Source organism: Chrysochloris asiatica, unplaced genomic scaffold (assembly GCF_000296735.1).
Source record: "Chrysochloris asiatica unplaced genomic scaffold, ChrAsi1.0 scaffold00206, whole genome shotgun sequence".
Taxonomy (NCBI): Eukaryota; Metazoa; Chordata; class Mammalia; order Afrosoricida; family Chrysochloridae; genus Chrysochloris; species Chrysochloris asiatica.
This window is the reverse complement of record NW_006408724.1, coordinates 1691994-1719648: the sequence shown is the minus strand read 5'-3', so window position 1 is coordinate 1719648 and position 27655 is coordinate 1691994. Positions and strand designations below refer to the sequence as shown.

The 27655-nt window shown below is 39.1% G+C and overlaps 3 protein-coding genes across 3 annotated transcripts in view; 1 reads left to right on the top strand and 2 right to left on the bottom strand.

Annotated features, from left to right (window-relative positions):
- Positions 1-23308, bottom strand: part of HSPA14 (heat shock 70kDa protein 14) — a 36987-nt gene extending 13679 nt beyond the window's left edge. Inside the window, exons 1-10 of the mRNA XM_006872597.1 lie at positions 23181-23308; positions 22154-22234; positions 21997-22079; positions 13043-13091; positions 12809-12914; positions 11545-11635; positions 10551-10655; positions 8794-8955; positions 7152-7307; positions 3913-4015 (exon numbers count right to left, since the gene is read on the bottom strand). Coding sequence (XP_006872659.1) covers positions 3913-4015; positions 7152-7307; positions 8794-8955; positions 10551-10655; positions 11545-11635; positions 12809-12914; positions 13043-13091; positions 21997-22079; positions 22154-22234; positions 23181-23237 — 993 coding nt within the window. The 5' untranslated portion in view covers positions 23238-23308. The remainder of the gene's footprint in view (positions 1-3912; positions 4016-7151; positions 7308-8793; positions 8956-10550; positions 10656-11544; positions 11636-12808; positions 12915-13042; positions 13092-21996; positions 22080-22153; positions 22235-23180) is intronic.
- Positions 18392-20109, bottom strand: LOC102824023. The gene is made up of 3 exons (XM_006872596.1): positions 20087-20109; positions 19386-19657; positions 18392-18915 (listed from the first exon to the last, which is right to left on the bottom strand). The coding sequence occupies exons 1-3, from the start codon at positions 20107-20109 to the stop codon at positions 18392-18394; spliced, it is 819 nt and encodes a 272-aa protein (XP_006872658.1).
- A 410-nt stretch (positions 23309-23718) lies between the features above and the next one.
- The window catches only part of CDNF (cerebral dopamine neurotrophic factor), a 23465-nt gene continuing 19528 nt past the window's right edge, over positions 23719-27655 (top strand). Inside the window, exon 1 of the mRNA XM_006872595.1 lies at positions 23719-23835. Within this exon, the coding sequence (XP_006872657.1) occupies positions 23721-23835 (115 nt within the window). The 5' untranslated portion in view covers positions 23719-23720. The remainder of the gene's footprint in view (positions 23836-27655) is intronic.

Here is a 27655-nt window from a genome sequence, read left to right as displayed (position 1 = left end):
GTGTGCATAAGGTCACTATGAGTCGGTACCGACTCGATGGCACCTAACAACAACAAAAACAATCTAGAACTACTAATATTATAAGACTTATGATTCAGGTGGGCTTGTTTTCAAGCTCAATCACGTTCCAGCAATTAAGCACTCCTTTGGTAGCCCAAGGCTGGCATTTAAAACTCACCCAGGGAACCTCAAAAGACAGACCTGGTGATTTGTTTCCAAAAGGTCACAGCCTTGCAAACCCAACAGAGCAGCTCTACTCTGCACGCAAGTAGTCATCTTGAGTCGGAATTGACTCTATGACCACTAAGAACACCACCAAATCCCCAAGCACCGAGCACAGTATCTGGTATAAGTGTTAAAAAAAAAAAAGAAGAAAAAAGATGGTATTTATAAACTTAAAAGCAGATGAAGGAATTAGAATAACAGATCAATAGATTTAACTACATAGTGAAAACTTCTATACATCAAAATAATTTCCTCCCTAACAGGACGAAAATTAAACAGTAAACTTTTGTTGTTGGGTTTTGTTCAGTGCTGCTGAGTTGATTCTTATTCATAGCTGACCCTGTATGTAGTTTCCATGGCTGTAAATCTTCACAGGAGCAGAAAGCCTCATCTTTCTCCTCAAAAGAAGACTGCAGCAAAAGGCAGTAAATGTTCTGATTCTATAAAGCATGTACACGGACACCATTGGTACAGAATATGAAATGAGTATTTACATACAAGAAACAAAACGTAACTTGATATAAAACTTGCCTTGTTTATACTTTTTGACCCAATCATTTTACTGTGGGGGATACCAAATAACCTTGAGGTACAAAAATAATCACGAGCGAAGTAATCTTCGGTGCCTTTCCTTTGTAAGGTTGTTATTGTTCAGTCAAGTTAGTTCCGACCCATAGAAACCCTTGTAAATAAATTGGTGAGCTTGCAATGCCAACCTTCCAAGTTCAAACCAACTTAGCAGTCCAGTGTTATTAACCCACAGCGCCACACCAGGATTCCTAAAATTGAAGAATCTAGTTTAAATAGTATGTCTGAAGGTTATGCAGTAATATAGGAAAGAAGAATCTGTTCTGACATCCATTTTGGTCTTTTCGTTCCCTCCTGTCTTCTTAATGAACCTTTACTTTCTTCCTGTATGATGTTCTTGATGTCATTCCACAGTTCGATGGTCTTTGGCCATTAGTACCTAATGCTTCAAATCTGTTCATGAGATGACTTATAAATTCAGGTGGGATAGGTCATATTTAGGCTCTCTTGAACTTGCTTTAATTTTCTTCAGCTTCAGCCTGAACTTGCATACAAGCAACTGATGGACTCTTCCACAGTCAGTCCCTAGCCTTGTTTTGGCTGATGATATGGAGCTTTTCTGGCGACTCTTCCCTGAAAGAGTCTATTTGATTTCTGTGTATTCCATCTGGAAAGGTCTAGATGTACAGTCATCTTTTACGTTGTTTAAAAAAGGTAGGGTATATGCTATGAAGAAGCCCTTGGTCTTGCAAAAGTTCTATCATGCCATCTCCAGTATCATTTCGATCACCTTGGCCATATTTTCCAACTACTGATCCTTCCTCTTTGTTTCAATTCTTTGCATTCCAATCACCAGTAATTATCAATATATCTTGATCGCATGTTTGATCAATTTCAGACTGAAAACGATGATAGAATTCTTCAAATTCATCATTATCACAGGCTTTAGTGGTTGGTGGGTAAATCTGAATAACAGTGGTATTAACTCATTTTCCTTGTAGGCCTATGGGTATTATCCTATCATAGACAGCACTGTACTTCAAGACAAATCTTGATAAGTTCTTTTTGATAATGAATGTGATGTCATTTTGCTCAATTTGTGATTCCCAGTATAGTAAATCATATGATTGTCAGATTCTATATGGCTAATATTCCATTTCGGCTCACTAATGCCTAGGACATCGATTTTATTTTTCACAACTTCCAATTTTCCTAGATTTGTACTTTGTACATTCCATGTTTCAATTATTAATTGATGTTTACTGCTGTTTATCCTCATTTTGAGTTGTGCCCCAGTAGCAAATGAAGGTCCCCAAAGCTTGACTTCATTTATGTCATTATGGTCAATTCTATTTTGAGGAGGCAGCTCTTCCTCAGTTGTACTTTGAGTGCCTTCCAACCTGGGGGGCTCATCTTCTGGCACTATATTTGACAATATTTTGGTACTATTCATATTGTCATCTCCCATGACTATATCTAACAGTGTTCCACTGCTATTCATAGGTTTTTAATGGTTAGAAATTCAGAAGTAGACTATCTCTCCTTCTTCCTAGTGTGTCTTAGTCTGGAAGCTCAGCTGAGACCTGTCCACCATGGGTGATCCTGCTGGTATTTGAAATACCAGGGGCAAAGCTTCCAGCATCACAGCAACTCACAAGCCACCACAGTATGATTAGTGGAGAACTGGTTTGAGTATTTTATATATATATATGTATATATATATATGTTAAAAAGCAAAATTGAAAATCTTATATATAAAATAAAAAAATATTATATAAACAAAGTACTATAGCTAGAAAACAAACCTATGCATACAAGCTAGGCTAGTTAGAAATATTCCAAAATGTAACACTGGTTGATTTTCCTTATTTTCTGAATTTTCTTGTATGAATACTAATTACTTTAATAATGAAAATGAAAAATATTATGTAAACCTTAAATTCATAAAAAAACAATGCTTAATGAATAGAAGTTATACTGGGTGAAAAAACTAAAACATTAGACAACTCAAAATTACTCGAGTTATTTAATCTCTCTACACCTTGATATCTTCACTTATAAACCTGTTGCCATCAAATTCTAACTCGTAGCAACCCTACAGGATCAAGGAGAACTACCTGATGGGGGGGGTTCCAAGGCTGTCATCTTTGTGGAAGCTGACTGCCACATCTTTCTCCAGAGAGCTCCTGGTGGGTTAAAACCACAGCCAAGAACAGAATCCCCGCACCACCAGGAAGAACTTCACTTCTGAATGGGAACCGTTACCGGTGAGTATTTAATGAGCTATTATATGGAACACATTTAGACACAGCACATGGCACATACTGAGCATTTAAACACCAATCCATCAGTGCGGACATACAAAAAAATAGACTGGAAAGGAATTAATTACTGTTTGGCTAGGAAACTGAATATATATTATCTATGAGTTCAGTAGTCATTAATCACAATTTTCTTTACTGATTAAAATAATCTTAGAAAACATAAATGCACGAAAGTATTTCTTTCAATACCCAAGGGCTGTTTCCTAAATTGCACATCAGAAAATACTCTGAAAAGTACGTTAGGAATATTACCAGGGCCACAATCGTTGGTCCTGTGTAGAATGGGAGAAAAATTTGGAGAACTCAAACTCTCAATTGCAAAAACATAAAACAAATGAAAAAAGAAAACAACAAACAGTAGAGAACAGAGGACCCACTTAGGCATGCTCTAAGTCTACAACCAAACCTGTCTCCTGACATCATCATCTTTTAGTGAAAAATAGAGTGGCACATAAAATCAAGGATATTACTCATAAGATCAAGGTCCTTCATAAAGATGATCAATCAGTAAAAGATTAAAAGTTCAACAATTTCTTATAAACAAAGGGAGAGAGAAACTAGAGTGCTAGAAAGGGAACAATCAATATAATTAGAATGTTGACACATACATTGTTAAATAGCACTGGACTGCTAACCGCAAGGTTGGTGGTTCAAACCCACAAGTTGTTCCTCGGAAACCCTAAGCAGGGTCAATATGAGTCAGAACCTTAACAACAAATGTCACTTAACTAAGAACTGTATGGGAACTGTTAAATGGGAACCTAAATTGCATAAACTTTTACCAAACACTCAATAAAATCTCATTAAAATTTTTACATATATTTGTAAATATTACCTTGTTGATATCATCTGCTGTAAATCCACTTCTCTCTAAAAGTTCTCTGATTGCTTCTATACATTTATTAAAAAGTGGAGAACAGAGGAGTTCAAATCTTGCTCTGCACATACACACAGATAAGAAAGAGAGGAAAGACTTCATATAATCAAACAAGACATCCTTTTCTTGTGAAGACTAACGCAAAACCCTAATGTGATGCTTTCTGAAGGATAGGTTTATGGTCAAAAATAGGGTATTAAATACCCACCAGTGTAATATCATGGAGATGGGATGTGGGGAGGGGTAAGTCTAAGTTATTAATCTATGAATATGAAGATATCTAATATCAGATTCAGGTAGAAGCCTATCTTGCCCATGGTCTACTTGTAAGCTTCAAAGTAACCTATGAATAATACCTAACAAATCAATTGATCCTACAGAATTTATAAATTTTTGCTACTTTTTTTCTAATTCTTTCACTATAGTCTGAATCTATGATGCACTTATTTGTTTTAAACTGCCTGAAAAGTTTAAATGCTAGCATATACTTTTAAGATATATATTCATGAAAATGAACTTCTTAAATGCAAATGAGTGATTTCTAAATGCATTTGTATTACATATGTAGCAGCAGCTCTGATAGTGTAGTGGTTACGAACTGGGTTGAGAACCTTAAGGTCAGCAGTTCGAAACTACCAGCTGTTCCACGGGAGAAAGATGAGGCTTTCTGCTCCTGTAAAGATTTACAGCTTTGGAAACCCTGTACAGGGTTGCTATGAGTCAGAACCAACTCCATAGCATGTAACTACCATTACCATAAATGTAGCACTATAGGGTGAGCACCAGAGAGCTAATTACAAGGCTAGGGGTTCAAATCCACCAGTCCTCCTTAGAAACCCTATAAAGGGTCGCTATGAGTTAGAACCGACTCCACAGCACTTAATAACAACAATTGTTGTTGTTGTTAAGTGCCGCTGAGTCAGTTCCGACCCATAGCGACCCTGTACAGGGTTTCCGAGGGTGTAAATCTTTACGGGAGTAGAAAGCCTCATCTTTCTCCCGCAGAGCAGCTGGTAGTTTCAAACCGCTGACCTTAAGGTTTGCGGCCCGATTCGTAACCACTACGTTACCAGAGAATAACAATATATAGGTACTAAAATGTACTTTCATGGTGGAAATCTTCGTGTTAAAAGTAGAATTTCCTTAATGGAAAATTACAAAGCTCTATTTCCTTCTTAATTACTAATATTAATAAACAAGCATATAATATGCCCTTGGTTAATGGCCTTGGTTAAACTTCAGTTAGGAATTCTGGAAATAGAAAAGAAATAAAGATATTGTGTTTACAAAGGGATTTCAATTTAACACCTTTTTTATCTTTTGGTTTGTAGCTCTAAGTGTTAAAGATTCAAGCTGTGCTGTCTGACAAAGCTTTTCTGCAAGCCCCAGCTATGTGACTACTGAGCACATGAACAATGGCTCGTGCTACTAAGGGTCTGAATGTTTAATGTTATGTATTCTTAATTACTTTACACTGATGAAACACATGTGGCTAGCGGCTACTGTATTGGAGAATGAAGATCTAGAGTCTGCAAGAAAGTCCCAGGAGATGATAAAGATAAACTACAACGATCCACAAAGAAGTTAAAAAAAAAAAAAAAAAAAGTAGAAACCTCAAACGAGGAGTCCTGGTGTGGTGTTGTAGCAGAATAAGTATTGAATCACAAGGTTGATTTGCACTGCAAGGTCAGCAATTCAAACTCACCAGCCACTCCTTGGAAACCTTATTACAGATAGGGCTGCTATGAGTTGGAACCAACTCAATGGCACTTTAACAATACTCTCTGGTAGTGTAGTGGTTACGAATTGGCCTGCTAAACTCAGGGTCAACAGTTTGAAACTACCAGCTGTTCCAAGGGAGAAAGATGAGGCTTTCTGCTCCCATAATTTCTGCTCCCATAAAGATGTACAGCCTCAGAAACCCTGTAAAGGGTCGCTATGAGTAGGAACCAATTCCAAGGCACATAACAATAACAACATGGAAAACTGTACTATTTTGTAAGTCACTTGTTAGGGTGTTGGGAGGTTTTAATAGTGTTCACTAATGGTGGTGTGCATGGTTAAGTCTGGAGATTTATTTCTGAAACGTCACAGCCTGAAGATCCTATGGAGGAGTTCAACTCCGCAACACATGGGTTTACCATGAGTAAGAATTTACTGAAAGCAACTGGTTTAACTAATACTAGCTGTTACTGTTAATGAAATGCAACATATAAAGATTGAGCAAGTCCTCCTTTTGGACTTTCAGAGTAAAGGAATCATGGAGTCAAATGTTTTGGAGTGTGTAAATCCTATTTGGATATTAAAAACAATGTTATACACATTAATCTGTGTTTGTGGAGTGCAGGATAATGCACTGTATCAGCAGCTTTGAGCTGTAAGGTTGGCGGTTCAAACCCACCAGCTGTTCCTTGGAAATGTGGGGTCACTATGAGTCGGAACCAATTTGACGACACTCAACAACAATCTGTATTTGCTAAACGTCATAAAAGCAATTAAAATTTAAATTAATCATGAAATCAATTAAAATATTGATGATGGATGACTGAATAAACAAACTAAGATAGATGTATATCTTCAGTACAGTTTAATGGTAAAAGATGATGAACCCTGGCGTCAAGCTGCCTGAGTCAGAATGCCAGGCACATTCCTTGCTTGCTGTGTGACGTCGGCCAATGAATTTAACCTCTCAGTGTTTAAGCTTCCTTATACAAAAGTTAGAGAAACAGTACCTACCTCACAGAACTGTTATGAGGATTCAGTGAGTAAACATGTGCTTAGTACTGAGAATAATGCCTGTCAAACAATGTTAACAACTAAGTTACAAGTATCCATTGAAACATGTATATAAGTCCCACATCAAGCAAAGAATTAGGAACATATAGGTAGGACTGCAATTTAGTAGGAGATACCTTATCTCACCTCACCTTTCTTTAAAAGATCTAGGAATCCTTTTCACATACTGCTATTTGTAGCTGTAAAATAACAGATCAAGCAACTAACATAATTACTTATGGAACAGGTATTTAGTCTGATAAAAACTGGGTCCCAAGAGTAAAGAAAGGGAAGCAACCCTTTTGTAGATGGCTTAGTAAATCAAAAGCAAACAAACAAAAATCCCATGTGAGAAACCTATACCTAAATATGACTGTACTTGAAATCCTTTCTTATTTACGTTTTTTGAACTTCAGTGTTACCTGGACACATTGCAGTCAAAATCTTGACCTTCATATAATGAGTCAACGAAACAATTGGCACTTCCCAAGGTTGACAAAGAATGTTTTGCAACCTCAGCACTATTCATCAGTTTCATCATGGCTCGAGCATTTCCTCTCACATCATGTTTAAAGGATCTAAATTAAAAACAGACTTTGAAGTTGTATTTTTACAGCAATAAAAACTAAAATAAATTCATTATAATTGAAATCTGAATAATCCTTATTAGGGCAATAACAAATTCATGAATCAACATAAATATCAAACTTCAGTATATGGCTTCTAATCTCTTTGAAACTTCCTGCAATTGAAAGACAGGTTCTCTCAAGAAAAAATGAATAACTAGTTTACTCAATACTTTGAATCGCGGCAATCTGTAACCATAAAAATAGATCAAACTTTTAGGTAAGTAGAGGAGATGTCATTTTTGCAGATAAAAAAACAGAAATTAAGGTGATTTCAAAGTCTCATATCTTACCTATAACCATAACACAGTCACTGTTTAATGGCATAAATTTATCTGTCCAGCATTAAAAAAAAAAAAAACCCAGGAAATTAATAGTGCTTCTTCAAAGAAATATTATACATACAAAGTATGCAAAATTATAGTTCCATTGTCTCCAATGAACTAATTTTAAAAACTACTTGCTAAGCAGTGATCACTGGCTTTACTGAAATAACACTTTTATAACAATAACAAAAAAAAAGTATAAGTCTTTATTAAACAAATGAATAATGACCACTTTGTTTCAAGGCTTGTTTTCAACAAATCCAGGGGAGTCAAAATGGTGGAAATTCTGTTTTCAACTACATTTTTTTTTTCCTGAGCAACAACATCCAAATATATATTTATATACATTTTTTTTTTTGACTGTTCATATGTCTAAACAATAATTCATCCAATAACAAAACAAAAATATTTCTTGTGATAGTGAGTAATTGAAATTACCCTGTAAGATACCAAGTCACTGTAAGATAACTATCAAAATCTTCATCAGACTTAAATTTTTTAAAAAAGCTGTTCAGAAGGCAGTGAGACCTGTATTCTCCTTTATCAAGATAGTAAAAACAGCACATTAAAAATCAGAGAAATTTGAGCTCTAAGCTCACAGTTCACTGTCTGGTGGTCTTCTATTGTAAGGAATAATGACAAGTACAGTGTTGCTGGGCAACACTGAGGCAGAGGCTGATTCAAAGGTAGCTAACGTCTTACTATTTCACCACCAAAAGAAGCATCAAGTCCCTTCACCCTTGCTCTGCTTGGATACTCATTGCCATCAAGTTGAGTCACACTCATACTGACCCCATAGGACAGAGTCAAACTGCTCCTAAGGGATTCTGGGACTGGAAAATCTTTATGGAGCAGGCAGCCTCATCTTTGTTCAAAGGACTGGCTGGGGGATCAGAAGCCCAACACTTAGCCTAGTGTGCCACCAGGGTTCCTCACGACACTGTTAAAGATGGAAACAAAAATATCCACTTTACATTGTTGCTGTTAGTGCGGAGTCAGAAAATGCACTTCCTCCTTCAAAGCAGAGCAACTTAAGATAAATTAGGGGAAAAGAAAATAAACCTAAAGAGTACCATCAATCAAAATGTATTACCAAGTCCATTAATACTCACCTTTGAAACTCAGAAGCTAGATACTGTGCTAAGGTTTCCGTAAAATGTGCGCCACCTATGTTATCATCAGTGTTGGTTGAAAGAACACGATATATCCCACTGTTAACTTTCATCACACTGATAGACAAGGAAGTTCCTCCCAGCTTAAACACCAATATATTGCTTCAAAAGACAAACAGTTAAGTTATTAGAGAATCACAACATTTTAAAACATGGCTAGACATTAAAAAAGTCATTTAGTTTGATTCCTTCAAATTATAAATGAACAGGAAACTAAAAATATCCTTCAAATTATAAATGAAGAGGAAACTGACTAAATTGTCTAGTCACTACTAATGAATGAAGCCTAGACCCCAGATCTTCTCATTCCAAGCCCCAAGTTCTTCTTTATTTAATCATGCTGGTAAAACTGAATTCAGAGTATCAAGTTCAAAACATTAAAATTTCAAAGGAAATCAAAATGAAATTTGTAATTATAGTGAATTGTAAGAGAAACAGATAGAAAATTTTACACATTAGTATCAATAATTCTCTTACTATTGCAAAAACATATTTTAAAGATACAAAACATATGCAAAACTAAGAGCTAGCACCCAGTTTCCTACGTATGAGAAATTTACAGTTTCTGATGTTCTATATTACTTACTCCAGCTAAAATATCTGAGTGACTTATGCATATTTCCTTAAGTATGAAATAGGAATGAGGTGAAACAAAGAGGAAAATTTAACACAATACCTCAATTAATTTCCTTAAAATTGCATGCTGCATCAGGACTATAAAGACATATTTTGACAACTCAATTAGGGTAAAATGGTTGGTGGTAAAATTCTTGCCTTCTAAGCAGGAGATTCAGGTTTGCTGCCCAGCAATTAAACTTAAGCACAAGCATTACTCAACTGTCAATGAAGACATGCATACTGCTATAATGCTGAACAGATTCAGCAAAAGTTCCAGACTAAGGACTACGAGGAAAGGCTTGGTGGTCTACTTCTGAAAAAGAAAAATCAGCCAATGACAACCCTAAGGTTCACAGTCACATGGTGCAGGAGGTTGCCCCGAGTCAGAGGCTGATTCGAAGGTGGCTAACTTCTTACTATTTCACCACCAAAAGCACCAAGTCCCTTTCCAGATTTCCCTCATCTCCTGCGAAATCAAACTTATATAGGATTACCTACTGTTCCCAATCATGTCTAACAAATGAAATTAGTCGTAAAATTAACAGGCTCCTAACTTGAAGTTTGGGAGAATGAGGAGGTTTTCTGCTCCCATAAAGATTTACAGCCTCAGAAACTTTATTGTTGCTAAGTGCTGTTGAGTCAGTACCAACTTATAGCGACCCCGTGTAGGGTTTTCGAGGAGCAGCTGGTGGGTTTGAACCACCAAACCACCAACCTTGTGGTTCAGAGTTCAGTGCTTATCCTACAGTGCCACACTATTGAGTCCTCTTGGCACTTGTTATGACTCTTAACAATAGCAACTTGAATTAGAACTTGGTAGTGTCTTATGTCTTGAATTTTCAAATAATTCTCTAGTAAAGGGATAAAGTAAGAGCAACAAAAGGCGGGCCGGAAAGCTTAATCTTCCATCCTGTTTGTCCTTTCTCTGCTTTCCCCTCTTATTTATTTCAAAAAACTCTAGGTCAGCACCCAGATAATTTGGGAACCACTACATTATGTAACGATGCCTACTTACAAAATTACTATAATTTAACATTTTTCTGTACCGACATACTGACAACTACCAGTCTTGTTATTACCTTTTTTCTGTTGGGGAGTCTTGTCCAATTCCATAAGCAAGGAGAGCTGCAGATGGTTCATGAACTAATCGCAAAACATTAAATCCAGCAGTTCTAGCTGCTTCCCTGCAAACAATTTGCTTTCAATGAATTTAATATGACACCATGTTCAATTCTACATTTTTAGAAATGCTCTACTAAAGATTTTATGCAAAAGCATATAAGACTTATAAACAGAACATGAAGTGTAATGATTTTTAGAAGCAAGATAACAGAACACAAGAAATGGGCATAACTCTAAGAACAAACCATTTCTTGTTTAAAATATTAATGTTTAGGGTTTATTTTCCTGACAAAGAAAATACATACTTGTGCTAAATAAGAAAACGAAGTCTTTCAAATTGCCCATGCTTACACAAAGTGTGCAAAAAAATTAAGACAAATTTATAATAATCTGAATTTTCCAATTCTTTATTTTAGGGGCAGTTTTCAAAAGTCAGTCAGTCAATTCTCTGCCTCAGATGCAACTGTAACGCTTGTCAAAGCAAAACAAAGACTCAGTAAATGACTTGTAATATCTATTTTTTAATTTTGGTGTTAAGATCTAAGATGAGGAAGTAATTGCAAATATTTTATAAAATGGCACATTCTCTTTTTGGGGAAAAAACAAACAAACAAAAACCCTGCGTATTCTTATATAGTTCTCCACACAAACCTAATTATATGAAATTTAGGCAAAATGATTCATATAAACATCAACTTAACCCAGTAATTGAAAACATCTTATTTAACTCAGTAAATCAAAACCGCTAAGGTATACCACACATTTGATTTTGCATTCTTGACAAAAAGATAAAAAATATTAATGATTGTTACCATACTGTTATTTGCATGCACAATTTTACTGCCTAAGCTATTTTCAAATACAGTTTTACCTTTTACTGTATGATGGGATCATAAAATTTGTATTTCCTTTAATTAAGTAAAGATGATAAACCCCATGTTATATACTTACCCAAGAGCATTTTTCTGCTTTTCTCCAAAATCAAATGGAACGGTAATAACGACATCATTTGCATCTGAACCCAAGGCGGACTGTGCTGTCTCTATATATTAAAAAATAGATAAAGAAATTTGATGGACTAGAAAAAAAATATCATGTGATCCTTTCCGAAATACATTAATTTGTGCCCAAGATTTTCTCAGTACAATAACTTTTCTAGTTCCCTTGACTATCCTACCCTGTCAGTTCTTTTCTCTTACTCTCTGAAGTCACACAGCACTTTGTGTGGCCTTGTTAGAGCCTGGCTCTGAGGTTTAGGAGTTTAGCCATGTCTTAGGCAGTTCGGTAAATGTGAGCTTCTAATGTTATCAGTGTGTAAGTATATAAAAGAAAGTTCAACACACCGAAGGGCCGCCTGCTTCCATCCCCCAAGTTCCTAACCAAATTCCAGGATCGATGTAGGCCTTATACCTCATCTCGTCCAGAATTTTAAATTATTCCACTGAATTCTGCTTATTTCAGAACCTTCATTTATAAAGTAGTGATAAAACCAAAAAACACCCAGCCAAACCTACTGCTGTGGAGTCGCTTCTGACTCATAGTGACTCTGTAAGGCAGAGAACTGTAATCTTTACGAATGCGAACTGCCACAGATTTCTTCCAAGGAGTGGCTAGTGAGTTTGAACCACTGACCTTTTGATTAACAGCCAGGTGCTAAACCACTGCACCACCAGAGTGCTTACTCTGCCTAAATGACTGCCAAAAGCATACTGTCAATCATGAAGAGGAAGACACAACAGTCACTAAAAAGTCCTTGGATGGCTACCTACTTAATTACTAAATGGAAGGGTGGACAGGTCAAACCCACCCAAAGGCACCTTGGGAGAAAAGCTTAGTGATCTGCTTCTGATCCGTCAGAGTCATGAAAATTTTAGAGAGTGCACCTCTACTCTGCACACAAAAGGGTGCAGTCAAAATCCACTGACTGGCAACTGAAAGTAACATTATTTATCAAGCTTATCTGACAACTAATTTTAAGATATTTTCTGAAAATGCTAATCTGGCCCAATGTATTCATTTTACTGATATAAAAACTAACATTAGTTTTACGGCCAAGGTTATATGGCCAGTGTGGCAAAGAGAAGACTAGAGTTCAGGTAAGCTTCTTCCAGCTAATATGTTAACCCCCTCAGATTCAAAAGTACCTCCTTTTTCTTAAGGTTAACTTCTAAAAGATCATTAAAGTTAATTACTACTATCTCTGTGAGCTTTGTACCTTTCATTTTACTAAATATCAGCCTGGCAACATCTTCTGGGGTAACAAATTTTGTTTCTTCTCCAGTATCTATTTCATATCTTAATTTCCCATTTTTTTCAATAACCTACAAAAGAAATATTTGTAATTGTGCTGAACAATCATTTTATTAAAAACAAAAAATTTCAAACAATGTTGTATGTCATGACCTTGGCAATTACTTTGAGTAATAGGGAATAACAGAACCATACTCACTAAACATTTACTTTCTGCGATGTATTTCTGAGCTTGTGGATCATCAGAGCTGTTCATAAAGAAAGTAAAGATAGCTACGTATTAAAGTCAGTATCGCTGAGATACAAGATTTAAAGAAGACGATTTTTAATACCAATGAATACAAAAATATAAAAACATATTAAGTTACTTAGTAAAACTTCAAATGTTATCAGATAGTATTTAAATGGGTAATTTTCATTAAGTAGAATCCAAAAATGCGAAACCAAAACCACTATCATTGAGTCAATTCTGACTCACAGTGATCTTATATAGAACTTCTAAATCTTTAGGGAAACAGTTATAGTAATCCTTATTAATGTATTGATATTTGCATTCAAATGCAACAGTTCTTTCTTGTCGACCTCGCTGCTATAAACAGTTACTATTTAAGGGTGATTTTTCATATCAGTGATATATTTTATATATTCTCTTATCTAAGAATCAAAACAATTGAACAAAAGTATCAATTTGTACACGGAAAGGTATTAATGAGAATGAATCCAGCGTGCAGAGTACTAGATAGATCTACAATAACGTCCTATACAATGTGGGCATTATATACTACATTGTATACTAGACAAAAATACTACGGTAATGAGAAAATTCAAACAAAGGGTGTTGTGTAGTTATTGCCTCATTGATCTTTAAAACACCTAAGTGCACTTAGTTTGGCAGCTATTATTTTAACAAGATTGAAGAACTCACTGACAGATAAATAAGGAGCAGACCCAGGACTTGGCCCCAACCTTCTCTATCCGGCTACTTCATCATACTGCCTCCCAGTAACACTGAAATGAGCAGGGGCTGGATGCTTTAACCACTGACTTTTACCTAGAAGCCAAGACGAACTAGACCACTACCTTTAAATGAACTATTTCTTCTAAGGGGTTGGAACTATTGTATTTCGAGACCAGCCTGAAATGCTTAGTAAGAGGACTTGAAAGTTAACAGCTGAAGAAGGAGCACTGGTGTTACAATGGTTAAGTGTTCAGCCAGGTTAGTGGTTCGAATCACCCAGGATTTCTGCAGGTGGAAGACGTGACAGTTTGATTCTGTTAAAAGATTACAGTCTTAAAAAAAAAACTCATGGAACAGTCACATGGGTTCACTATGAGTCATAAGTGACTTGATGGTACCTATAGTAACTGCTAAAGAGTTACTATATATCTGAGGACTCTAACCTATATAAATAAAAGGCAGACACAAGGGGTTTAAAATGGACTAGTTCATTTTACATGGCTTCTCTAGCACCTAAAAACCACTTAGAAGAAATATGCAGTTTTTGCCCTGTCACACAATTACGGCAGAAGTAATTAGATTTTAGATCTTTAATACAGTTTAATACTTTTCACTAAATCCTCCATTCTTCCTTTTTCTAAACCGAACATCACGTTCCAAATATTCAAGAGCTATTATTGTTGTTAAGAGCTGTCAAGTTATTTCTGCCTCAAAGTGACCCTAAGAGGGTTTCTGAGGAGCGGCTGGTGGGTTTGAACTTCTGACCTGGTGGTTCAAACTGACCTTGTGGTTCAGTGTTTATCCTACAAGGGAAAAAAAAAAAGATCAAGTGGGCTCATAGTGTTTCTTTGCAATGGTAATGCCATTTCAGCATTAATATCTAACAGTTCTGTTTTCTTTAGAATACAATTTTAGTCTACCAGAATAATTGATGCTATTCTGTATAGGTCACCTACCACTAAGATACGGTCGTCATTTACCAGGAAAGATATTTCAGAAATGTACACAACTCTTAGTGATGGAAATTTATTCTGAATTGCCCCGAAAAAGGGTCTCTCTCTCATTTGAAGACAGAACGCACAGGTGGTTTCTAGTGACACTGGATGATAGCAGAAACCAGAGGATGGAGGCGACAAATGACCACGGACACCATCAGAAAACAGTGGAATGACCCACAGCTACGTATAGTAAAAGCTTTATTTTCCACACCAGGATTAATTAATTTAACAGAAAAACAAAGACGGGGGTGGGGGTAGTTTACCCAGCACCTCATTTACATTATGATCCTTAGTAGGAGGCAGTTAACCCTACCATTGGACCTTCACTAGCAATGTCTTTTCCTTGTCCTCTTCCCTCTTTAAATGTCTCGTGCACTGTCAGTAGGCCCACACCCTTGACAAATCCCAGCACGAAAGTGCTATAGGCTCTTCTCCACTCGTTACATTATAGTGCCTTACATGTTTAAAAGCATTTTACATTCATTCATCTGTTGGTTCATTTGATCCTCACAACATCCCTGTGAGGTAGGTAGTAGGACAATTAGTAGTTTCCCACTTTTTAGATGAGGAACCTAAGTTACAGAATGGTGAAACAACTTGCCTAAGGATATACAGCTACTAATGGCTAGGTCTAGAACTCAGGCCAGATTCCTAGGCTTGCATTCTCCCATACAGCTGCCTCCCTATTGCAACATCCCTTCTGAACAGCATTTTTAGTCTTATTTACTCCTTTAGCACCTTACTTTGCCTTTTCCCACATCATAACCTTTTTCAAGAGATTTTCACAATACAATCTCCAAAGCTTAACGCCACTTGTTTTTTAATAGCACTCATCTCATATAAATCCTTGCCTGTGTACTTTGCTACCATGAATAGATTAACGTAGTCGGTGTTTTTTCAGAAGGCTTTATCTACACCAGCCTTATTAAATTACAACTGACACTTACCTTCCATACCACAGCCTAGAAAAATTGAGAAGATGAATATATACAAGGGGGCTTTAAAAAGCTTTCCAAAAAAAATTCCATTAACTTTAATTCAATTGTTCTACAAACTTTTTGAAGTTCCCTCGTATATATCCATTCTAATGCCTTAAGAGCACTGTGCCTTTAGAGCAAGGAATCTGTGGTACTTAGAAGTTCATGACTATAGTAATATATATTAATGTGGCACAACGTGCTTTATAATGTTTCCAGTAGTTCAAACATGCACCAATATGCTGTGACTGAAAATATTATTTCATATACTCATTTTTCCTTTTGCCCCTTACTGTTAATGCTTTTATTGTTTTTAGAATTGGAGGGTGCTAGAAAAGCCACCTACACAAATCCCTCATTTTAGAGAAAGATATCGAGGTACAAAAAGGGTAAGTGACTTGCTCAATATAACAAACCGCCCCAGGATCTGAACCTGGGAATAGTAACTAGGTTCCAATGTACTCTACCATACCAAGCTACCTCACCTATCCATCAGAGCAGTTGCTAATTTGCCACCTAATCAAGGTTATGTTCCGACTACTTTGGGGACCACTTCATCTATTTCTATTTCTAGCATTAGTTAAGCACCCAGGTCTGTAAACTATAAAAGCCAAACAAAACCTTTCTCAACATGTCCTCCCCATTTTTTTAGCCACTAAATTGTAGAAAAGGTTTTTAAATCCCAATGCCTCTTACTTGTATTTCCTGAAAGTACAAAGGAAACCACTAAAAGCTTTCAGTTAGTTCAGTAATGGCCAGTAGTGCCTTCCTTTCTAGAGTAAATTGGAAGTGTGGCTGAATACCTATCTCCCATAGGAAGGGGGCGGATTTTATTTGTTAAGGGCTTGTGCTTAGACGTTATTATCACCTGTAGGCAGTCTTTATCCACACTACCCTCAAGTGTTCCCAAAGCTAGAGGAACAAAGCTGTTCTCTTTCACTATATAAGTGGGCTTCAGATCATTGAAACTTTGAATGAGAACATAATGGAATTTTCCCACTAACTCTTTGAAACCCCTTGGACACCAAAAACTTGATGAACTTTCATCTGACAGTGCCCTACAAGAAAAGTTTTGGGGACTTGGCCTCTACAACATACTGCACAGAAAACAGCTGACAGAAAAGAATGAAATTAGCTAAAAACAGACTGAGATGCTGATATAAGTCAAACTGTTTTCACAATGTTCAAATGGCAACCAAAACTTAAAAGACATACACTCATACATAAAAGGGACCCAAATAATAGAAAATGCAAACCATTTACAAACATTTACTATTTATAAAACAGCCAATTATTTTATTTTTATTAAAGTTATGAACCATAGCACACTACTGTTGACTCCCTGCCAACTGTTCTCGATATTGTGTGTTGACAGACTAAGAACTAGTACAATAAAGGAAAGATGGTCTGGCTAGTAAGAGCGCTTACTAGAAGACATGTGCTAGACATGCTGTTGTATAGCAGTGAAAACCAAAAGGTACATTTTGTTTACATTAGCCAAATGAACTGCTAACCAAACCCATTGTCATAGTTGATTCGGACTCACAGGGACCCTTTGTTGTTGGTAAGTGCCATGGAGTTAGTTTTCATTCATAGCAACCCAGCAGCTGGTTAAGTTTGAACTACCAACCTTGTGGTTCAAACAGACCTTCCGGTCTAGTGCTTTATCTCACAGTGCCATACCAGGACTCCGTTTAGGAAAGAGTAGAACTACCCAGTTTCCAAGGCTATCATGTTTAGGGAAGCAGACCACCACAGCTTGCTCCTGCCTGGTGGGCTCAAACTCACCTCATGGCCAACAGCCACGTGCTAACCACTGTACCACCAGGACTCCCTAAAAATGACCTATGTTGCTGTCAAGTGCCACTGAGTTGGTTCCAACTCACAGCGACCCCAAATAGGGTTTCCGAGGAGTGGCTGGTGAATTTGAACTGCCGACCCCTGTGGTTAGCAGTCCAGTGCTGATCATACAGCACCACACCAGGAGTCCTCAAGTGACCTACAGAGAGACTTTAAAAAGGAAGATCTGAAACTCCATGAAGCAGATCAGTAGAAAATTAAACTAGAAAAGGAAGGGTTCAAAGAGTGAGGTCATGGTATACAACCATACTTCTGTATTTTGTAGACTAATGTGCCTTACCCCTGTCAAGGTCATATTAAAAGTTAGACGTGTATAGTGCTTTTAAACTTTAAAACCTTTTCACATCTATTAGCCATCTGATCCTCACAACAACCCTGTGAGGTAGGCAGGTCAGGAATATCATCTATTCCCCCTTTTTACAGATGAAGGAACTGTTATAGAGAGGTAAACTAAATTGCCTCATGTCGCATTGGGAATCGATGTCAAAGCCAGGACTAACTAGGTCTCTGGACTTGGCTCAATCCTTTTTCCATTAGGCCACCCCTCAAATTTCTGGAACATCTGCCAATTAGTAGAGAATCCTGGGAAAATGAATTACCATGTATTCTGCCATTACTCTGCATATTAATGATCCATCCACTTCTTTTTTCCAGTCTGTGGACTATGTGCATCAGGAAAGGAGCTAGAGTACTAGAAGGCAGGTGTTGAAACTAGACTTGTTAGTTTAGGAAATACACCCTTTTGTAATCAGTACCTAACTTTTGGTATTGGAAATTAACCTTTGAAGCAATTTTTCAAGCCCTAGCTGAAAAGCACCAGTTGCCTCTTCCACTGCTGTTGCCAAACGTCTGACTGCGATCACAGCATCCCTGCGAAGCTCATTGGCAGTGTCTTGTTGAGCACTGGCCTCCTCACCGATAGCAATCAGCCTGTCCAATTTTTCTTCCTCACGTTTTGAAAGTTCTCGTGCCAATCTCCTGTTTTCTGCCAACTCAGCAGCAATAGTCCTGGCTACTGAACGCCTTCTTCGCCTTGCCCACCTTGGTGGTGGCTCACTGGTCAAAGGCCTATCTCCACCAGAAACAAAACGAACTCTAGAAGAGGAGACTTGAGGCCGCTGTGTGGAGGCTACACCAGTAGTATTTCGGTGGGTGCTGGTGCAGGGACTGGGCTCACCGGACACACCCAGTCTGGTCATGGTGCTGCTCTGACAGGGAGCAACTGCACCTCTGAAAAGGTTGTGGGAGCTGCTGTAGCTGGGGGTCCCTTGAGAGCACCCTGAAAAACAAAGCAACAATGTTGCAACGAGGACATTCCTGCTAATGGAATGCTTGGAGCCAGCAGCAGAACTGAGACAAATTACAAAACTGTAGAAGTTCCAGGCAATGTCTGAGAAAAGAATTCATTTCCTTATCCTGGATATTTTACCTTCAAAACCTCCCCAATCTCAACCTTCCTAAAACCCTCTCCATGTAGTTATCCAACCCACTCCATATCTACAAATTCCTAAGTACCCATTATAAATAATGCCAAGAGTTTTTTTCTTACTGAGCACTTCTAAGTTTAGTAAGAGTTAATACCTTACACACCTAGGTTTATAGCTTTTTAAAACCTGGAGCCCTTTTCCTCACCATTAGGTTAAAAAGGGGGTACGGGCAGGAAAGAAACTGGAACTACAGGATACTACTAAACACTGTTTAGAATATTGTTGCTCCGGGACCCCAATCCTTCACATGCTTGGGAGTTACCTGCACCCGAAGATTCATCCCAGGAGTCCTCAAGATCACTGGCTTCTTGTGTCCGGTCACTGAGTCTCAGCTGACAATCCTCATTGGATTCCGAAACTGTTTTCAAGACAGGCTGATGATCTGTTGTCTGAGTCCTTTTTGCATTTATAATGCTGGTTCCCTCTTCCACTGGGGGATCAGAGGCCAGTAAATTCTGATCACAGTGCTTGGCCCAAGCAGCATCCTCCATTAAGTTGTCTGGGTCAGTCACTATCTGATTTCGGAGAAGTTGATCCAACGTATCATAAAATGGACAGTGTGGTGGGTCACCCATACTTGTGGCATGGGCAACATATGCCTTTAAATACAATGCCTTTAGAACTTTAAACTTGGAGCGGCACTGACGTTCGGTGCGGCGGAAGCCTTCCTGCTGCATTCGCTTGGACACAGCCTGATAGACATCTGCATTGTGATGCACAGTCTGGAGGCGCTGAATGTACTCCGCCTCGCCTAGTATGGAGAGAAGAGTTCGTGTCTCCTGTCTGGACCACCGGATGCCCGCACTGCTATTGGTACTGGCCATAGTGAACTGGGAAGGAAGGCTAGCTGAAGGAAACTTCCTGGACAGCAAGATGCAAATCTGAAGGTGTGGGGAAGCTCTGTGTGCTCTCAGTGTATTTCCAGGAGCCAGCCGATTCTTCCCTCTCAGGGCTAATTGCTGAGAAGCCAGGTCCAAGGACCGCATTTCTGGCTGGAAGGCCACAGGGGAACGAGAGTTACAGGGAGGGTGTAAGGATAACTTCGGCAGCAAGTTAAGTGGAGACACCTGTGAGTCCCTGAGAAACAGGTATGATGCCAAGACTGAGAAAGCCCTACTGTGGGTGTTTGCCCAGGATGGTATTGGATCAGGGGCTTATAAAGGCCTTACTGGTTTGGTAACAAAAGGATTGGTTCCTCTACATACGGCCAAATGCTTCAAAGGCTGAGACCTGGTACTACTGTGAAAAAAAAAAAAAAAAAATCACCATTGCCTGGCAGGTAGACAGACGGAGGGGAAAAGAACCTGGACCAAAAAGCAGCTAGTTCTGGGAAGGACTAGCAGGACCATGTGGTAGCAAGATGTCTGAAGCGTGCTCACCCTTACTAACCTTGGTCTAGGGAGCATGCTGTGACCATGTGTTACCCATCTATCACTCTGGCATTTCTTTATCAAAAGGTCACTTTCAGACCAGAGAGGTGAGCTTACATTGTTTCTGTTAATACAAAGCTTTCTACATAACATGGCAGAAGACAGCCACAACATTATTCTGACTATTTGTCCCAAAATAACAGCATGACACAAACAAAAACATTTTGTTGGCTGCTTACAGTGGTTCTAGCTTAAAGGCTTATGTATAACTCTTGACTTTTTTCAGGAGTTTGGAATTATAAAATTTTTGACACCAACCGACTTATTTTTAATATGCTCAGAAATAATCTTATGAATGAGTAAAAGAATGTAGAAGTATAGGTATCATCACAAAAATTTGAATTCTCTCTATAACACGTCACTGTTCTTGGTTTAATGCATTATTATCCTAAGGAACAGAATTTAATATCAAGTTCAAGTTAACTAAAAAGTTGAGTAGCAAAAATATAATTATTTATATAAAAGATATATTGAAATTAATCTGTAATCCCAGCATTTTAAATACCATAAACATGTAAATTATTACTTAAATCTTCAATTAAACCAAGTGCAAAGGAAAGAACCTGGGGTTGAGAAAAGACCAAAACTGAAGTACTATTTTGTTCCTCTCCTAACTAATTTGGGAATGCTATAACTTCTAATTGCCTTGATTTTCTCACCTATATATGAGGAGGGAAAATACCTGTCCTACCAATCTTACAGGGTGTTAAGAGGATTAAATAAAATAACAGATGTGAAAGCTCTTTGAAATTTAAAAAAACAGTATATATTAAGTATTAACACTCTAGAGAAAATGAAAACCTCTAATTATTATACTAATCTATAATTTAAGGAAACAGAAGTCTGGGAAAGCAATCCTCTTTAATCTCTTAATTTAAAGTTACAACAGATTAACCTGATTCTTACTTAGGAATTTAATTAAGCCATTTCTCTAATAAGGAAATGTGCAGACAACTGGAAAAGTTAGTTCCAAGAAAGTGTCACAAAGGACCTAGAAAAATCAATCGATAGTTTCTACATAAATTATGATCAATTATCACAGGTTTTGTAAAATCCTACTACAGTGCAAAGTCTTCAAATTTCTACAAAATCTTTCAAGTTCTCGGTTAAAAAATAAAACATGTAAAATATAAAAATGTGAATAGTCCAAATTACCCTCTAAATGACTCAATTATCAAAAATGAATATTGGCAGTTACCAACACTGCCAATTAAAAGATCTGTCAGTCAAGAAACACACGTCTAAGTGACTCCCATCCTTGAGAAGAGTCCAAACAAATAAACAAAAGAAACAGCTGACAGGGTGTACGTTCTGAAATGACTCAGTCATGAAAAGCAACGAAAGGACAAACTATGGTGTTTCCAGTTTTATTTCACATGCTATGCTTAAAACTTATAAACACAATATTACTGCCATATGTAAAAGTATTACTTCATCCCTTACCTTCTGCCAAGGATCTGTTTTACTTTCATTACTGTATTTGAAATATTTCTTATTCTACTTTGTTTTGCTGCGAGTCCAACAACCTGAAAAAAAGCAATACATTACAATACATATAATTCCCAATCATTTCCAAGTACAAACAGGAAAGGACTTGTACCTCTTCATTTTTGGAGTAAGCAACAACAGCTGGCGTAACTCTATCACCTGCATCATTTGCAACCACACCAGCCCGGCCATCCTGGATAAAAAAAATACACAACTGTATTAGTTGTTTGGAAACGAAATATATAGGCTTATTAGACATACTCAGACATGTATGAGTCAATGTTATTTTACAAATATGGAGAAGAGATTGCTATATCAGTATTTTAAATTTGTAGATAATTACCACTATAAATTATCTAGTTTTTATAGAAGGCTTGCATTCCAAGAACTGCCTCATTTTTTCAGTCTGCTCTGCAGAGCCAGTAATTGGATCAAGCCTAACAACCACCTTTTTATATACAATAACAACAAGCTTATTATTACATCAGCCTTTCTACTTCTCTCCCTTCCCCCACAGATACATCTTCTTCCCTTCTCTTTTACAAACTAAGTAGCACTAATCCCGTTGGCTTTTGCTGCCCAATCATTTGACATTGAAACATGGAATCAAGAACAAGGGAGTTCGTTATTTTGTTCCTTCCGACTTTCCACCGATGAGAGGAAGGCCACGAGCCCCCTTCACTTTGAATCTCAAGTCCAGAAAGGACAAATCAGCACAGCACGCACGACCAACTCGCTTCACAGCCAGGCACGGTTCATCAGAGCCACCACTCCAGTTCCACATCGCCAGCAACCCGCCCTCTCCTGGCAGCCGTCCAGGGATCTCGGGTTCGCAGATGTTCGGGCCCCAGTTCCGCAGCCCGGCACACATCTTTTAACACGCTGCAGCCGCGACCCCACTGGGATCGCAAGCCCACCTCCGGGCATCCCTCGGCCCTGACGTCCCTGGGACCTTGCCAGCACGTAGCAGGCTTTCCGCTCGGGGTCGCCGCGGAGAATGAGGCCTGGTCCACACGACCCTTCACCTCTTCCCACTGCAACTTCACTCGACGCGCCGTTCCCAACCCAGTAAACGACATGCAGCCAGGCGACCGAGTGGCCGACATTATCCGCATAGCCCAGCCCCCCAAGTCCTTCACCTTATAGATGGCCACACAGGCTGATGTGCAGCCCAAGTGAACGCCGATGGCCGCCATAAGGCGGCAGAAACAGCAAACGGCAGCGACGGCGGCAGCAGTAACGAGTGGTCCCCCAGTGGCAACAGCTACCGGCCTCCGAACAGTCCCATCAGGCAACGCGGAGACTTCACGTTCCCGCCCGCCCACGGCGTCCGGCTGTTCCGCTTGGGCCTCGTACGTCGCAGCCAATCAGTATGAAGATTCCGCCTTCCATTTCGAGAGGTCGGCCAATTGCTTTAGTGCGTCCCTCTCAGCTCGGGGAGTTGCACACCGCGTAGAATAGTGCGCACGCGCCAGACAGGGAAAGGAAAGAAGCGGCTCCTTGGCTCCGCCCCCTCTCCTTTCCCCTGTCGGGTTGTCCAATGGAAATTCACAGTGTACGTGCGTCATATGTCCTAGCAACTCCCGGCAAGTTCTTAGTAAACGCTCGTGTCTGTCCTGTATCGTGTAGAGCACTGGGCGGTAGCGGCGCGTCTGTTTGGGGGCACGGGTGGCGGAGGCATGTGGTGCGCGAGCCCAGTAGCAGTGTTGGCCTTATTCACCGGCCTTTGGGTCTCTAACTCCATGTCGGCGCAAGGCCCGGAGCCCGGGGGGTGGCCGAGGGTCGACTGTGAAGGTGAGCGGTGTGAGACCTGCTTGCATGGCAGTGGCACCGCGCTGCAGCACTGCTGTTGTCTGACTTCTCCAGGCTTTTGCTATAAATAACATTTCACTAAGAAATGTGGGCCCTACTCATTCCTAATTTCAGATCGCCTTCCCCCAAACCTGGGTTTAAAAGTTAGAGCCGGGCCTACTGACTTCCAGCGGAGTCCATGAGACCACGTTCTGGTCACTGCCGCAGTGAAAGCTGGTTTACATTTTGTGCAAACCCAATTACATTCAGGTGACCCTGGCGCCAAGATGAAAACTGCTGCTACCCGTGAGCCTCGCCTCTGCTTGCTTTGATGATTCTCAAGTTCATATTAGTTTTTGGCTTCCCAAAAGAAACGTAACACGTTGTTTACAATTGAATTGTTGTTCTTAGTGCTTTTGAGTTGTTTCCTACTCACAGCGACCCTGTATAAGTGTTAGAAGTACAGCCAGAGTGCTCCTTGGAAGCCAGAACAGTCAGACTTGGTCTATCATACTTTGGACATATCAGGAAGGACCCTGGAGAAGGATATGTTAGGTAGAGTGGAAGGTCAGAGAAAAAGAGGAAGACCCCCAGTGAGATGGATTGGCACAGTGGCAGTAGCATTGGGCTCAAACGTATCAACCATTGTAAAGGTTGGTGCAGGGACGGGCAATGTTTCCTTCCGTTGTGCAAGGTGTCTATGAGTTGGTACCAACTCGATGGCACCTAATAACATAACAACAACATAGGTTTTCTGAGGAGCTTGAACCACCAACCTTGTGGTTAGCAGTCCATTGCTTATCCTACAGTGCCACATCAAGTGGCTTAAATCAGAAGATAATCCAGTTTGTTAGAATTTTACAGTCAAAACTTGCTTTACAAAAGAGTACACTAACTCCTGAAAAAAGGAGGAATACCAAAGAAAGATCACTTTGAGTTCACAGAATCTGAGCTGTGTTCTTGCAGTTCCACCAAGCTCGAGTTCACCAACCTAGAGGCTCCTTGTTCTTGGATCCCCTGTAGCACCATTAGGTCCATGTTTCCTTGAAATAAGTAGTAAATGTAGCCCCCTCACCAGTCTATAAACTTGCAGATCTATCAAGCTCATAGACTGGAAATTGTGGCATTACAATATATGTTGAATGAAAGGATGAGTATGTTGTATAAATAATGTCCAGATAATTGTAGTCTCCCTGTCTTATCAGCTCTACAACAATTAAACTAAGCTAGAATTTTAAAATACCAGCATGGTATTTTAAAACTTCATATAACTTAGTTCAGCTGAGTTTTAAGTTTATATAAATATTTTACAATTAGGTCCTCCACAATTAAAGCATGGTTTTGGAGGCATCGGCAGTTGATTTGATTGTTGTTGTTAAGTGCTGTCAAGTTGATTCTGACCCATAGTGACCCCAGTATAGGGTTTCCAAGGAGCAACTGGTGAGTTTGAACTACCAACCATGTAGTTCTTTGCAGTCTGACCTATTAGCCCACAGTGCCACACCAGGACTCCAGTTGATTTGATTGTTGTTGTTGTTAAGTGCCGTGGAGTCGGTTCCGACTCATAGCTACCCTGCACAGGGTTTCCGAGGCTGTAAATCTTTACGGGAGCAGAATGCCTCATCTTTCTCCTGCGGAACCGCTGGTAGTTTCGAACTGCTGACCTTGCGGTTCACAGCCCGGTTCGTAACCACTACACTACCAGAGCTCCTTAGTCATGAATAATTTATTTACTGGAGCTTCAGCCTAAAATTTACATTTTGAAGACTCAGCACATCTGGATGAATCAAGTGTAAAACTTTGGCCATCTTTCTTGATTGTATGTGGCAGTCTGCTTCCATAAAGATTTCAAGCCTCGGAAACATATTGTCAGGAGGGACCAGTTGCTGGAGAAGGATATCATGTAGCGTGGAGGGTCAGAGAAAAAGAGGAAGACCCCCAGCAGGATGGATCGATTGGCAAAGTGGCAGCATTAATGGGCTCCAGCGTGGCAACAATTGTGAGGCTGGCCCAGGACCAGGCAGTGTTTCGTTCTATTGTGCATAGGGTCACTATGAGTCTGTACCAACTTGATGGCACCTAACCACAACAGTAGGAATATTTCCATTTGTTAGGCAAACAGGCTACAAAATCATTATTGTTTATTGTTTAAGTACCATTTCTGGCTCATGTTGTTGTTAAGCCCCTTCAAGTCTGTTCTCACTTATAGAGTATAAGCCCTGTATAGAGTGTCCAAGGATCAGTTGGTGAGTTTGAACCACCAACCTTAAGATTAAATTTATAGTCAAGTGCTTATCTGACAGTGCCACATACCAGGGCTCCTCCCCTTAGAAGGTTTCCAAGGAGTGGCTGGTAGGTGTGAACCACTGACTTTGTGGTTGGCAGCCCAGCGCTTATCCTAAGGAAATAACTACTTTTAGGATAAACGCACTAGAATCTCAATCTGGCTCTGTTACTGGTGAAGAGCTTTTATTATTAGTCATTTAGTTTCTGCTATATGGATAAAATTAAAATGCTATGTTTATACACGCTTGCAACAAAGGTAAAAAAAAAGAAACTGATAGTTCATGAGCCAACCCTGACCTCTTGATGTATTTTTGTTAAGTTCACAAAATATTTTGAAAATCATTTCTTAATTACTGACATATTCACATTGGGGATTTCATGCATAAATTCGAGTTGAGTTTCTGACTTTTCTTGAAAAACCAGCTAACCTGGTAAGACCGGCTTTCCATGTAGTGGGAATTGGCTTTAGCTGCTACTTTTAGAAAGGACATGTGTTCTCCAGCTTTTTCCTCTTAAACTCAGACTTCTTTTTAAAAACCAGTTGCCATGGAGTCAGCTCCTACTCATGGCGACCCCATGTGTCTCAGAGTATAAAACTGTACTTGACAGGGTTTTCAGTGGCTTATTTTTTTTAGAAGATCACCAGGCCTTTCTCATGCACCTCTGAGTGAACTCAAACCACCAATGTTCAGGTTAGCAGCCAAGTGCATTAACTGCACCATCTAGGGACCCCTAGACGACTTTCCTCTTTCATATTACTTGCCTAGTTCCTGTGGATATTTAAGTGTGTGAGCTCTGGGATGCTTACTGAAAGAAAATGTTAATTTTTCTGAGATAATTAAAGATTAACTTACAAAATTATTTTTAATAAACAAAAAAGTATATATAAAAGTATTACGTGGTGGTGGTGGTGTGCCGTGGAGTTGGTTCCGACTCATAGTGACCCTCTACAGGGTTTCTGAGGCTATAAATCTTTACAGGGTGGGGTGGGGGGGGCAGAATCTTTACAGGAGCAGAACGCCTCATCTTTCTACCGTGGAAGAGCTGGTAGTTTCGAACTGCTGACCTTAAGGTTAGCAACCCAGTTTGTAACCACTATGCTACCAGAGCTCCTTAAAATTATTAAAGTTCTCTGATAATTGTTTATAGCAATAAATACATGTGAAGTCAAAAACAAACTCACTATAAGTCTTTATGGAAGCAGACGGCCACATCTTACTCCCACAGAGCAGCTGGTGGGTTTTGAACAGCTTAACGTTTTGGTTAGCAGCTAATCCCTTAACCACCGCAATACTAGGGCTCCGTCTGTAAAAATTATCACCTAGGAAACCCTGTAGGGCAGTTCCCCTCTGTTGTACAGAGTCACTATGAATTGGAATTGACTTAACAGCACACAGCAACAATAATGAGGTATTAATACACCTCAACTTCAACACAGTAACTGTACACTCTTTGAATTACTTCTCTCCCTCTCTCCACGTCATTCACAGAGGCTATTATCATACTGATTGTTGTTGTTAGGTACCATTGAATCGGT